Here is a 12,079-nt window from a genome sequence, read left to right as displayed (position 1 = left end):
AAGCTGATGCTGTAGTCGCCTCTTTCTCCTCTGGAAGTGGTGACTATGGACATAAAATGTGGCACTCTTAACTTGGTCATCGTGGGTTTCACTTTGTCTAAAAGTTTTTGTAATAGGAAGATCATACTAGGAAATGATATATCAAAACAAGACCAAATAAAAACACTTCTCAAAGCAAAAGATGTGCCTATATGATCTTTAATGGCTCTATGCCTATTTTATAGCTCACACGTCCTGATCATAGTGCTACCTTCTTAAAAATCAAGATACCATAGGCTACAAAGTAGCTACCCCTACAATCCCTCTTAAACTTCCTTTCAAGCCTCTAAACCTTACATATACCAGACCTTACAAAGGGTCTGAGAAGCTTCTCAGGCAATTATAGCTTAGCTCTCCCAAAAGGCTTAAAATCAGGAATTCAGTGAATCTCCAGACCCCTCAGGGTGCCCCGATGCAAGCCAATAACTACCTTTCTGTTTCCTCAGCGGTAGGGCAGGGGGCCCATAAAGATTTGGGTAGAACTCACAGGCTTGCTTTTGTTTCCCAACTTGCTCAAACTTTTCCCCTCAGGACAATGGCAGGAGGAAGGGTGAAAGGGAATTAATAGTTCCTTAACAGCTACTTCTGGGACAGATCTGTCTTCACTGTTCCACCAATTTTCATGGAAATTGACCACGAATGCATTTCTGTTCCATCTGTATCCAGAAAGAACTAAGAAGTCAAGGATGAATTGGCCTATATAGGCAGTAAAGTTAACAGAAAGGACACTGGACCTGGAGTCAGGAAACCTGCCTGAGCCTGTTTCCTAATCTATCAAATGGGCATAGTAATATTTAAATGACGTATTTGACAGTAGCTGGTAGTAGATATGAAACCTTGTATTTCACACATGTGTACGTATAAATCATATAAATCACTTAACTAGTTACTGTGTGACCCTGAACATTGTCTCAGTTTCCTCATCTGTAAATGTGTTGAAGGAAAAGAACAAACTATTCCAATTTTTGCCAAGAGAACCTCAGATGGGATCACAAGAGACAGATGTGACTGAACAAATCATAAACACACACATTCTCACAACTGCTGCATACAGTGTATAAAACATATGTATGTATTTATATATGTGTTGTGTGTATGTGTGAGACCTATGTATTCTCGATCAATTCCTTTGCCTTCTCTAAGGTTCCTTCTAGATCTAAATCCCCTGATTTCTTCGGAATCACTTAGGGGAACCATGGCTGGGGTCTTTATTTAGTTTCCATATTTTAACACTGCTTATTCTCCATTCCAATATAGAAAGGAGGGACTGCTGTCTATATCTAATAATCTGATGCACCAACTGGATTTAATAGGTGGGGGTTTAATAAATTCATGTTGGAGATTCAAGTCAGACACCACACAGACTCCCTCCTCAATTAAATAAATAAAAACCCAATTATTTACAAAAAATTGAAGTCTTGAGGGAAAAAGAAGTTTCTCATTCTAGGAAAGCTTGGTGGGAAGAAGCCCATCCATATACGGTCTCTTTGCAAGTGGAAGCCTCCCTGGGGGAGTGAGGATTTCTTGGTGGGGAAGGTAGCTTAGGATGATGGAGGGAATGATAATATTAGTCATTATTAGTCACTCTCAGAGTCTGAATAGTCTGCAACTAGAGAAGAACTGAGGATGGAGGTGCTGCTGGGACCCCCCTGTGTTTCCACATCTGGGGGATAGTGTGTCTCCGATGAAGATCCTCCTGGGATGTTTTCATCCACCTCCTTCATTGCACTTGGCTCTGGAGCTTCGCCTGATTCCTGAGGGCCCTCAAGGCCATCCCTGGACTTCCGACGTACAATTCCTAAGTCACTGCTAGTGATGGAGGATGCGCTGGGCATGGGTTTTCGGCTAACTGCCAGTTTCTTGAGAACACTGTTCACCTTGCTGTTGCTGGCCCCATGTACTGGGGTAGAAGGGAACCAGGAGCGGCCGAAGATTTCTGTCCGTTTCAATTTCTGTTTGTCTTCATATGCTGGCAAATGGAGATGAGGCAGAGTAAAAAGTAGGGTAAGAGCCATCCCAGAGTATTTTTTTAATGTGCTCCAGACAGGTTCTCATGTACTCAATATTAAGAACTTCCCTCCCTCTCCTACTCTCATATTCCCTCTCCCTCCTTGTCCTTAAGAAGGTGACTCCCCTGAATCTATCTCCCACCCTCCACCCCCACCCCAACTCCTGGTCCACAACAGATGATAAGACTAGGACGCACAGTCCAGGCTGTGGTACTTGAGCAGAGCAGCAAGCTTCCGGTCCTCCTCTGTTTCAGGCACCAGGGGGATACTGAGGTTCGCCTTGGTCTGTAGAGCCAGTGTTTTTTCCTCCTCTTCCTTTATGGCCTTTTTTTTTTCCTAAAGTAAAAGATTGGCAAAAGGAGGAAAGAAAGATGGAGAGGGAAGCATGGGAAAAACACGAGGAGAAGTGAATAGAAATCTCCTCCTGACCACTGCCCTTCAAGAACTGAATTCTGTCCTCGGCAAGGACAAGAGGCTCAGTTGGCTCCCTTGCTCCAAGGCTGACATGGCAATCCAGACAGGCCTTACTTTCTCTAGCCAGTCTTACCCATGTGATGGAAACAGACCTGGATTCACACACTGATTACTACTGAAAAAATACTACCTTTAAAAAGTCTCATAAATCCCTTTGAGCCTCTCTTTTTTCTTTTAGTCTGTAAAATGAGGGGTTGGATTAGATGAAACAAAGACTCCTTCTAGCTCTAGACCCTATAAACCTCTTCATTATCTGACCACTGAAAATCATTTAACTTTTTTTTTTTCCGTTTAACTCTTTTAGGCGTCAGTTTTCTCCTCTGACAAATCAGCTAGCTTAGACTAGAAGATGAGAGGGATCTATTCTGGCTCACAGCTCTGGGCAGAGACTGATGGCCTGTTCCTCGGAGCAGTTCAGCTTGAAAGGCAGCAGCCTCCAGTGACTGCCCAGCATTCAGAAATGTCTCCCCTAAGCCCCAGCCCTCCTCACCCTAAACTTTCTCCTTAGCATGCTGTTAAGGGCAAAGTCATCCTTCCAGGCGCTCTGGGCTTCCTGGATGTTGGACAGGCTGGGAATGGCCTTCTGCAACTTGCTCTGGTCTGTGGTGCCATGCTCCAGGCGGAACATGGCGTCAGTCTCCAGCTTCTGTTTCTTCTCCTGCTCTAGAAGGAAAATGGGGTGAGATATTTGGTGGTCCTGCTCTGGGGCAGGGGAAGGCCTGGGGCTAGAGGGCAGGGCTCACCTGTGGTCAGGATCTGTTCGTTGTCTGCCATGTCCCATCGCTCCTCCTTCCTCTGGGCACCACTCACAATCACATAGTCACAATTGGCAGGATCTGTCTGCATCTCGATGTAGTTGACACAGAGGTGACATTTCATTCTGAACCTGGAGAGGAATTTGCCAACAGAAACCATGAGATCATGGAACCGTTATACTCTAGGGAGTTGCCAGTTAAATCTCAAAGAGTCAAAGGTGGAAGGTGGGCTCAGCAGGAGTCACAGAAAGGGACCATTGGGCTAGGAGCTCTTTGTGTGGAGAGGTGGAAATAAAGAGCTGGGTTAAGAGAAAATATTCAAAACTGACCAAGGGAATCCACTTCTACCTCCTCACTTAATGGGTGAGGACTCTGAGACCTGGAGAGCACAAGTGATTTGCCAGAGGCCTAAGAGAGGATCAAATCCAGAGTTCCAGCCCAGTCCATAACCCCGTGCTGCCTCTGAATGCATCTCTTGTTTCTATCGTGTTAAGAGGTTATAAAGTTCCTTTTTCACCATCTGAAGGCAGAGACTGACAACACCAGGCCCATTTCACAGATGAAGAGAGGCCCAGTGGCTGTGACTTGCTAGGGTCACATGACCAGGGCTGGGTCATCGCCCTGGGATCAGAGCAGACAGGGTGGGAGGCACAGTGTGGCCTGAGGGGTGCTGAGAGTGAGAGGCTGAGTGGCAGGCCTGGCAGAGCTCCAGCTGGGCTAGGAAATCTCTCTTGCTGGAGCAAGTTGGGGGCTGGCACCAGGTAGGGGGCTGGCACACTGAGATTTCTCTTCCTGCTCTCAATCACAAGGTCCTTTGCATAGAAAGAAGAATAGCTGGTACTTTCCACCTTTTATGTGGCGGCTCTCTCCTATAGAGCAAGGCCCAACCCAACTGTGCCCACCCCAGGCCTGCCATTGGTCCTCAGTGGGGTTAGTGTAGGCCACAGTGGATGGGAGATGGTGTTTCATGCAGGGTCCTGGTCCCCTTCTCCCACCAGAATGGAGCTGGGCTGCTTACAATGACTCCAGCCACAGTTGTTCTCTTCCCCTTTCACTCATTTTCCCCCCAAAGCGTCTGAGTTTTCTGTAGGCACCCAGAGTACTCAATATACCAATACACCCACCTGTAGATGGGGGTTGTGTAATAATTGCCAACCTTCTTCTTTTCAGCATTGTAACGAACACCTGGCAAGGAAGGGAAGAACAAATGAAAGATTCAGGAAAGCTTTCTGGGCATATAGCAATGCTTTGCCAGGTCAGTCCATTCAGTTAACATTAACTCTAACTGAATATAAGGAAATGTGCTAGGCACTGGGGATGCAAAAATGAAATAATATAGCCCTGGTCTCAAGGGAACAATCTAAAGGAGAGGAATACCAGATATGTAAAATATAATTACAATAATATGTAATAATAATAATATATGCATATAAATAAATATGAAACAAGGCAGAATATACAAAGTATAACGAAAAGGTTCCCAAAAATTATTCTGAAAAATGAGAGAAGGGGGAATATTTTTAGTTGAGAGTTTGGGGACTAAGAGGAAATGTCTCAGAAGAAACTAGGCCCTGAAAAAAGATGATTTTAACACGTAGAGATTCACAGGGAGAATTTACTAGGCATAGGGGATGGCCTATATGACTGCACAGAAAAAAGAGGTGAAGAGAGCTAAATGGGTTTGGGTAACAGGTGGCTATCCACTTTGGCTGTAGGGCCATGTGTGTGTGATGGAGAGAAGGGAATTGTGAAATGTGGTATAGCCACGGGATTACAGATCTAGAGCTAGAAAGGAACTCAGAGGTCATCTAGGCCTGCCTCCTCCTCTTCCACATGAAACAGAGGATGAAAGGGTGTCCTGTGGGCAACAGAGAAACAATGGCTATTTTTGAACAGGGGAGTGACGCGATTACCAGAGTTCTACATTTGGAAAAGTATTAAATTTCCAGATTACCAAGGCCATGAAGGAGAATTACAGAGGGGAAAAATAGAAGTTGGGATTCAGTTACAATAGTGTAGAACAGGGGCAGCTAGGTAGTGCAGTCGATAGAGGATCAGCCCTGAAGTCAGGAAGACCTGAGTTCAAATCTGCCCTCAGACACTTACCATTTCTTAGCTGTGTCACCCTGGGCAATTCACTTAACCCCAAATGCCTCAGCCCCCCAAAATAAAAAATAGTGTAGTACAAAACTTATTAAAGTATGGGTTGAGTCCCCATATGGGGTTACATAACTGAATATGGGGGTTGTGAAATTATGATTTATTATAAATGTTTCATTTTTATATTTTATTTTATATACCTATAATACCTGGGGTTGTGTAAAAATGTCATGGGTAAAAAGGGGTCAAAAGAGGGAAAAGGTTAAGAAGCCCTATCTAGAGAAGAGGTAACAGAGAAGGGTCCACAACAAGGATAGTGTCAGAGGGGGCTGCAAAGTAAGAGACAGGGAAAAGAGATATTTCAGAGATGAAATCAATAAGTAGAGCTGGTGGGAAAAATGGTGACTCACCCATGCCAATGTGGTTCTTACAGCCATCACACCAGATGTTATAGGGCATCTCAAATCTATAAATAAATAAAATAAAGAATAATAAAGAAAACCCCAAAAATAAAGAAGTGCAATGTTTTCAAATGTCTACTTGGGATCATTACCCAAGAGGTAAGAAACACATTCAAAGATTGTTTCTACCATAATCTACAAAGAACTAATGGCCAATTCTTGAGGAAGGCAGGGATCATGTGTGCCCAGCAGCTTGGGAAAAAAATATAATGCTGAGGCTGCCCCAAGGCAATTTTATTTTGGGGGGCTATTTACTATACCTTCCAGCCATGACACAAAATCCCCCCCAGAAATAATAGGGAGATGATTTTTTAAAATGAAATCTCTTAGACATATTCAGTAATTCATATTCAATAAACATCTATGGAGCAACTTTATGTAAGGTACTGGACACATGTATAGGTAGTACTGAATAATAAATACTATCACAACAAAAGCCCATAACCGCCCCCCCCCCCCCACTATCATTTGTACTGATCTAAGGAAGTATTTCCATTAGCTCTTCTCCTACTCATACCTAACTGATGCCAATCAAAATTAATAAAGACTTGTGGGATAAGCCCTTATAGATTCTCTCTCTCAGAGGCAATGAGAAGCAAACTTTTAAGATGATAATTAAGACTCATATAAATAAATAGGATGACCAAAAAGTAACACATTTACTGGGGGGAAAATAAAAAAGACACATAGGGAAACTTGGATATTGTACCTCTAGTCCAGGTCAGGGTGCTTGGCTGGTGGGATGGGAATGCCCATCTAGCTTCTCCTTTGTTTTAATAATACCCTAGGTTTATGATTTAGGGCACCTTCTGCTTTAGTCCTGAGGTCTAGTTTCCTCAGACAAGATCTGGAGTCCAGAGAAGTAACATTAACATCCAATCTTTCCCAGACATTATTCTCCTCATTATGATACCAATGGAAATTCCCATCATCTAGATTCTTCCTCTCACTTATTTTATCAATGAGGGGCTCCAGATTCAAGGGCTCTAACACAGGGATCTGAGGAACACCTTTACCTGATGACAAGAATGCCCTGAGAAAGTTTCCGTGCCCTCTCCCGAAGTGGGTGGCTGTGGTGGTATCGATTGAGAGAGCCATGCTGTGAGACAGAAGAGAATAAAGCTAAAGAATAAATCACCACTGGTCAATGCCCAGCCCAATGTTCTCCAAAGACCACAGCTTTTGTAGGAAAATGCCTGAAGGAAGTTTGGAAAAGCATCACATCAATTCTGTTATAGAGATTACTAGTACTCTGGGAGGCTGAGGAAGTGCACCCCATACAAAGACAAGCAGATGCCAAGGTGAAACCTGGGGAAGAGTCCAGTAATTTGGACCACCTTTTACACTTGAACAGTGTCATCATTCTAAGATCCTCACGTTTGTATCACAGAGTCACAGATTCAGAACTGAAAGTAATCTCACAGATCACCCAGTCCAAACATTTAATTTTACAAATAAAGAAACGTGAGGCCTAGGGTGGTGAAGGGATAGGCCCAAAGTCTCACAGTGAACAAATAACAGTTGTCTGCTATGGGTGATATATGATGCAAAAATGAAACAATTCCTGCCTTTGGTTGGCTTATATGCTATATGAAGAGAAAGTATGTGCATCTGTAAATCTGTACAGATTAGGTAATATTTTAGGGACAAGGCATAAGCAAATGAATGGCTCATGAGCTTTGAAGGAAGCAAAGGATTCCAGGAGGTAGCAGGTGAAAAAAATGATTCTGACCTTGGGACCCAGCAGGACAAAGGCACTGGCAGAGGAGGCAGTGCTGTGCATTGGCAACAGCAAAAATGCCAATCTAGCTGGCCCACTGAGTACATGAAGTGAAGTCGAGAGTAAAACTGGGAGGGCAGGTTGGAACCAGATTGTAAAAGGCTTTTAAAGGCCACACAGAGGTGCTTTTATTTGATCTTAGAAGCAACAAGGAGCCATGGAAATTTACTGAGCAAAGGAGTGACATCATCAATTTAGGGAAATCTGTGAGGAGAATGGATTAGTAATTGGCAGAGTTGAGAATCAAACCCAGGCCTTGCCACTGCCTGATGCAGTCTTTCTGACACTTTCCTATGCCATTCATTTGAACATTAGACCTGTTAGATCACAGGCCATATTTCCATATGGATGTCTTCTTGGCCATAGTTTGATGGAGAAACAAAAGGATCCCTTACCTTTGTTGGATCAAAGTCTGGAGGGTAATACTTGTTTACACCTTTTCTTTCACCCTAAAAATATAAAATAAGGCGTCATTGTTACACAAAACAGATATCTTGACATTAGCTGTATGAATCAGATGAAATCCCCAAGAATAGTTGAAACACGTGAACAGTATGACATACAGGGGAAAAATGCCTCTTCAGTGAAAATTCACTGTTATTAGGACAAAAAAAATCATAACTAAGGTTCCTTATGGCATACAAATCTGTGAGTAGGTAAGAAAAGGCTGGGCCAATAGGTGGGGGGGTGGGGGTGGGGTAGAACTGACAACTTGTGCACTCTGGGAATTTCTTAGAGGCTGAATTTATTTCTGCAGAATTCACTCAACTCACCATCTTGGAAAATGTCGATTTCTAAGCAAACTGAATGTCCAACCTGTATAAAACAATCAAATATCCAAATTGTACATGGTTCACAAAATACACATAAATATCCTTACTTTTTCTACATTTCAAGGAAGTTTGGGTGATCCATTGGGTTTCCCACTAGAGATTAAGGTGGCAAGGGGTTAGTTTTAGCTGCTCTAAAGGGAATGGGTAATCTTCCCCAAAGTTCATAAATGACCAACTAATATGAGGTTTTATTATGTCAGAAAGACAAAATATATTAAAGTTCATAATATCAGGGAAGGATTTGTTCACCAATCCCTGAATGCCAGACTTAGAGAGTATCCCATATTTGAAGAAGTTCTAGGATGAATAAAATGCTTTACACAGCATACACAAGACAATGTTGTACCACACAAAGAGCACTGGACCTGGAGTGTGAGTCATTTTGGAGTTCTGTCCCAGCTATGAAGTAGCTATTATAATACTATGTAAGTCTTAAGCCTCTCTTTCTTCTCTGTAATAACAGCTATATTCTATAAGGCTTCAAGGTTTGCAAAGTGCTTTCCTCACAACTATATAAGGCAGCTAAAGGGAGTATTATTACCATTCTCATTTTACAGACAAGGAAACTGAGTCATAATTTACCCACTCTCACAAAGCTAGTGTTAAAGCTGGAATTTAAACCCAGGTCTCCCTGACTCTTATGCCTAGTACTCTTTCAATGACACCATGTGGTGTCTTGGAGCTAGACTAGATGATCTTTGAGGTCCCTTCCAGCTCTGATATTCAGTAACTTCATGTCCTACACATCTCCCTCAGGAAGTAGTCCAAGTGAGAAATATGAAGTGGCTGAAGATGAATTTAAACAAATTAATGGATGATAGATTCCCTAATACTATTTTAGGTGGAAGTTAGGGCTAAAAGAAAGGTTCTACCACAAAATGTCCCTCGGAACTCCCACTGAAATCCAGAGTTCGATTAATCATGGGGTTGAAAAAGAGGGAATCATGCTTTTAAGTCTAGTGAAGAAATTTGCGTCTAGCCCTGGATCAACCCGGGACTCCCATTTACGTCTGCAAATTATGATTATTATCTTCACAGCACTAGAATTATAACATTCAGAACTAATCCAACTAGTCCATTTCCCTAAGTTTACAGAAAAGGGGCAGAAGAGAAGGAAATGACTTGTCTAACACTCAGCTGTAAAATGGGATTTGAGCTCCTCTTCCAATTTCAAAGTGAGCTCTTCTTATTACTTCATGCCGAATTACAGGATTTCTGCCACTCGCAAAAGTTAACTAGCAGGACCTTCTGTCCTTTCAAGCCCTGGGACTGCCTTGGCTCCTCTGGTCTGTGTGACCTTGGATCAGTGGCGCCTTCTCCGGGGGGCTCAGTTTCCCCGTGTGTAAAACGTGAGGGTTGGGCGTCAAGGTTCTATGATTTTTTGAACAAACCTGGTTAGCGGGAGCTCAGAGAAGAAGGGGCTCGAGGCTGCAGGAGGACGGGGGCTGGGGAGGCAGGGGATAAGGTTGACAGCTCGCCGCTAAACCCCTTCCCCCTCCCAGCCTTTCCGGACCAGGACCGCCCCCTCTCCGCTCGCCTTCCCTCCCCCCGGCCTGCTCCTTCTCTTCCGCCACTAGGGGCCGGGGCGGTGTCTCGCCCGGTGACACCGCGGCGGCGGGGATAGGCTTCAGGTCAGACGAGATCGGTCCCGGAATCTCTGGGACCGCTCGGGGGTATGAAGGCTCCAAGGCCCGGGAAAAACCCGCGCCCTGCCGCCACCTCCGTTCGCCTCCACCAGCGCTTACCTGCCCTCTTCCTACGTCATCAGACGGCGCCGCCCCGAAGGCGGTGTCCAAGCCCGCCCTACTCACGTGACGAGGGAGTCGTCCGCCAGACCTACAAAACCTCTGGAATGCTCAGCGTAGGCCGGCCCCGAGGCTAGGGGCGGGGCTTCGAGGCAAGATCTGGCCCACGTGACGGGAACTGCTCCTGGTAGGCGGGTCCCGAGGCTTCGAGAGGTTCTATTTACTTGACCCGACAGGCTCAGTGTAGGGGGAGGGCGGGGCTGCGAGACAAGATTTACCACACGTAGCGGGACTGCTCCGCGTAGGTCGGCCCCGAGTTTTGAAGGCCGACTCTACCTCACATGACCGGGACTGCTTCCCATAGGCCGGGCTCGGGAGAGGGGCGGGGCTGCGAAGCAAGTTCTGGCCTACCTGATCCGGACTGCTCCGCGTAGGCCGGCCCTGAGGCAAGTTCTGTTCTGCCGGTCTGTGACAACTGCTCAACTCCGGAGCTGAGGCTGCTGGGCCAGGGTGGGGAAAGATTCCGCAGCTCCCGGCTGTTGCGGTCGGGGCTCTCTTCGCACGTCATCCGCTTTTGAAACCGCGTGGCTTCTCGCCCCAGCAAATTCTTGGCTTTTCCAGGCACCAGAGGAAACAAACCTCCGTGGTCTCGTGCCCCGCTGCTACCTCGAGGACCGGGGGAGGGGGCTGTGGTGATGGTCCCACCTGGGCTACAGCATCACTTCCCCCCTCCCACCACCACCAGCTTCGCTTATCTCTAATCTTCCATCTTCCCCCTCACTCCATTTCCCACTAGATTATGAGTTTCTTGAGGGCAGAGACTTGGTTCCTTTTTTTTTTTTTTTTTTTTTTTTTTTTTTAATTTAATAGCCTTTTATTTACAGGATATATGCATGGGTAACTTTACAGCATTAACAACTGCCAAACCTCTTGTTCCAATTTTTCCCCTCCTTCCCCCCTTCCACCCCCTCCCCTAGATGGCAGGACGACCAGTAGATGTTAAATATATTAAAATATAAATTAGATACACTATAAGTATACATGACCAAACCGTTATTTTGCTGTACAAAAAGAATCAGACTTTGAGATATTGTACAATTAGCTTGTGAAGGAAATCAAAAATGCAGGTGTGCATAAATATAGGGACTGGGAATTCAATGTAATGGTTTTTAGTCATCTCCCAGAGTTCTTTCTCTGGGCGTAGCTGGTTCAGTTCATTACTGCTCCTTTGGAAATGATTTGGTTGATCTCGTTGCTGAGGATGGCCAGGTCCATCAGAACTGGTCATCATATAGTATTGTTGTTGAAGTATATAATGATCTCCTGGTCCTGCTCATTTCACTCAGCATCAGTTCGTGTAAGTCTCTCCAGGCCTTTCTAAAATCTTCCTGTTGGTCATTTCTTACAGAACAACAATATTCCATAACATTCATATACCACAATTTATTCAGCCATTCTCCAATTGATGGGCATCCATTCAGTTTCCAGTTTCTGGCCACTACAAAAAGGGCTGCCACAAACATTCGTGCACATACAGGCCCCTTTCCCTTCTTTAAGATTTCTCTGGGATATAAGCCCAGTAGTAACACTGCTGGATCAAAGGGTATGCACAGTTTGATAACTTTTTGGTTCCTTTGTATTCTCAGTGTTTAGCTGTGGACCTGGCTTGTAGTCGTTTCTTAATAAATGTTTATTGGTTCTGAGTCTGATCTTAAGAGAACAGGGGCCATGGAAATTCATTTGGACTAATTTCAGAAATATAATGATTTTCATACGTTCTATATCTTAGAGATGCCCAGAAAACCAGGGAGGTACCAGAAGAGTCGGACTGTTTCAGGTCCAGGCTCGTCCACAGAGGCATATATGCAGTAGGCTTGGGTCCG

General features: G+C 44.6%; 1 protein-coding gene and 1 long non-coding RNA gene across 3 annotated transcripts; one reads left to right on the top strand and one right to left on the bottom strand.

Annotated features, from left to right (window-relative positions):
- Nucleotides 1–1,363: 1,363 nt before the first annotated feature.
- CCDC130 (coiled-coil domain containing 130) lies at nt 1,364–10,776 on the bottom strand. 2 transcript variants are annotated; one of them, XM_023496770.2, is made up of 10 exons: nt 10,197–10,776; nt 8,392–8,434; nt 8,014–8,067; nt 6,855–6,937; nt 5,788–5,843; nt 4,402–4,462; nt 3,266–3,408; nt 3,013–3,185; nt 2,246–2,384; nt 1,364–2,008 (listed from the first exon to the last, which is right to left on the bottom strand). In XM_023496770.2, exons 2-10 carry the CDS (start codon nt 8,392–8,394, stop codon nt 1,617–1,619), a joined length of 1,104 nt encoding a protein of 367 aa, XP_023352538.1. In that variant the 5' UTR covers nt 8,395–8,434; nt 10,197–10,776; the 3' UTR covers nt 1,364–1,616. The 2 variants fall into 2 exon arrangements, with proteins under 2 accessions (XP_023352538.1, XP_012397553.1); XM_012542099.3 differs by lacking the exon at nt 10,197–10,776 and adding an exon at nt 9,843–10,190.
- On the top strand, nt 4,445–7,376 carry LOC116420760. The gene is made up of 2 exons (XR_004231178.1): nt 4,445–4,532; nt 6,728–7,376. It is a non-coding gene; the product is annotated as an uncharacterized LOC116420760 (long non-coding RNA).
- Nucleotides 10,777–12,079: the final 1,303 nt, after the last annotated feature.

Source organism: Sarcophilus harrisii, chromosome 1, assembly GCF_902635505.1.
Source record: "Sarcophilus harrisii chromosome 1, mSarHar1.11, whole genome shotgun sequence".
Lineage (NCBI taxonomy): Eukaryota > Metazoa > Chordata > Mammalia > Dasyuromorphia > Dasyuridae > Sarcophilus > Sarcophilus harrisii.
This window is presented reverse-complemented; position numbering and strand designations above follow the sequence as displayed.

Bases quoted from the DNA above. Each gene is read 5' to 3' on its own strand.
- CCDC130 (XM_023496770.2), bottom strand. The intron at 6,938-8,013 runs GTAAGGGATCCT...TCTGTCTCACAG, and splicing joins CAGACTTTGATCCAACAAAG to CATGGCTCTCTCAATCGATA. The intron at 5,844-6,854 runs GTAAAGGTGTTC...ATTTATTTATAG, and splicing joins CAGGGCATTCTTGTCATCAG to ATTTGAGATGCCCTATAACA.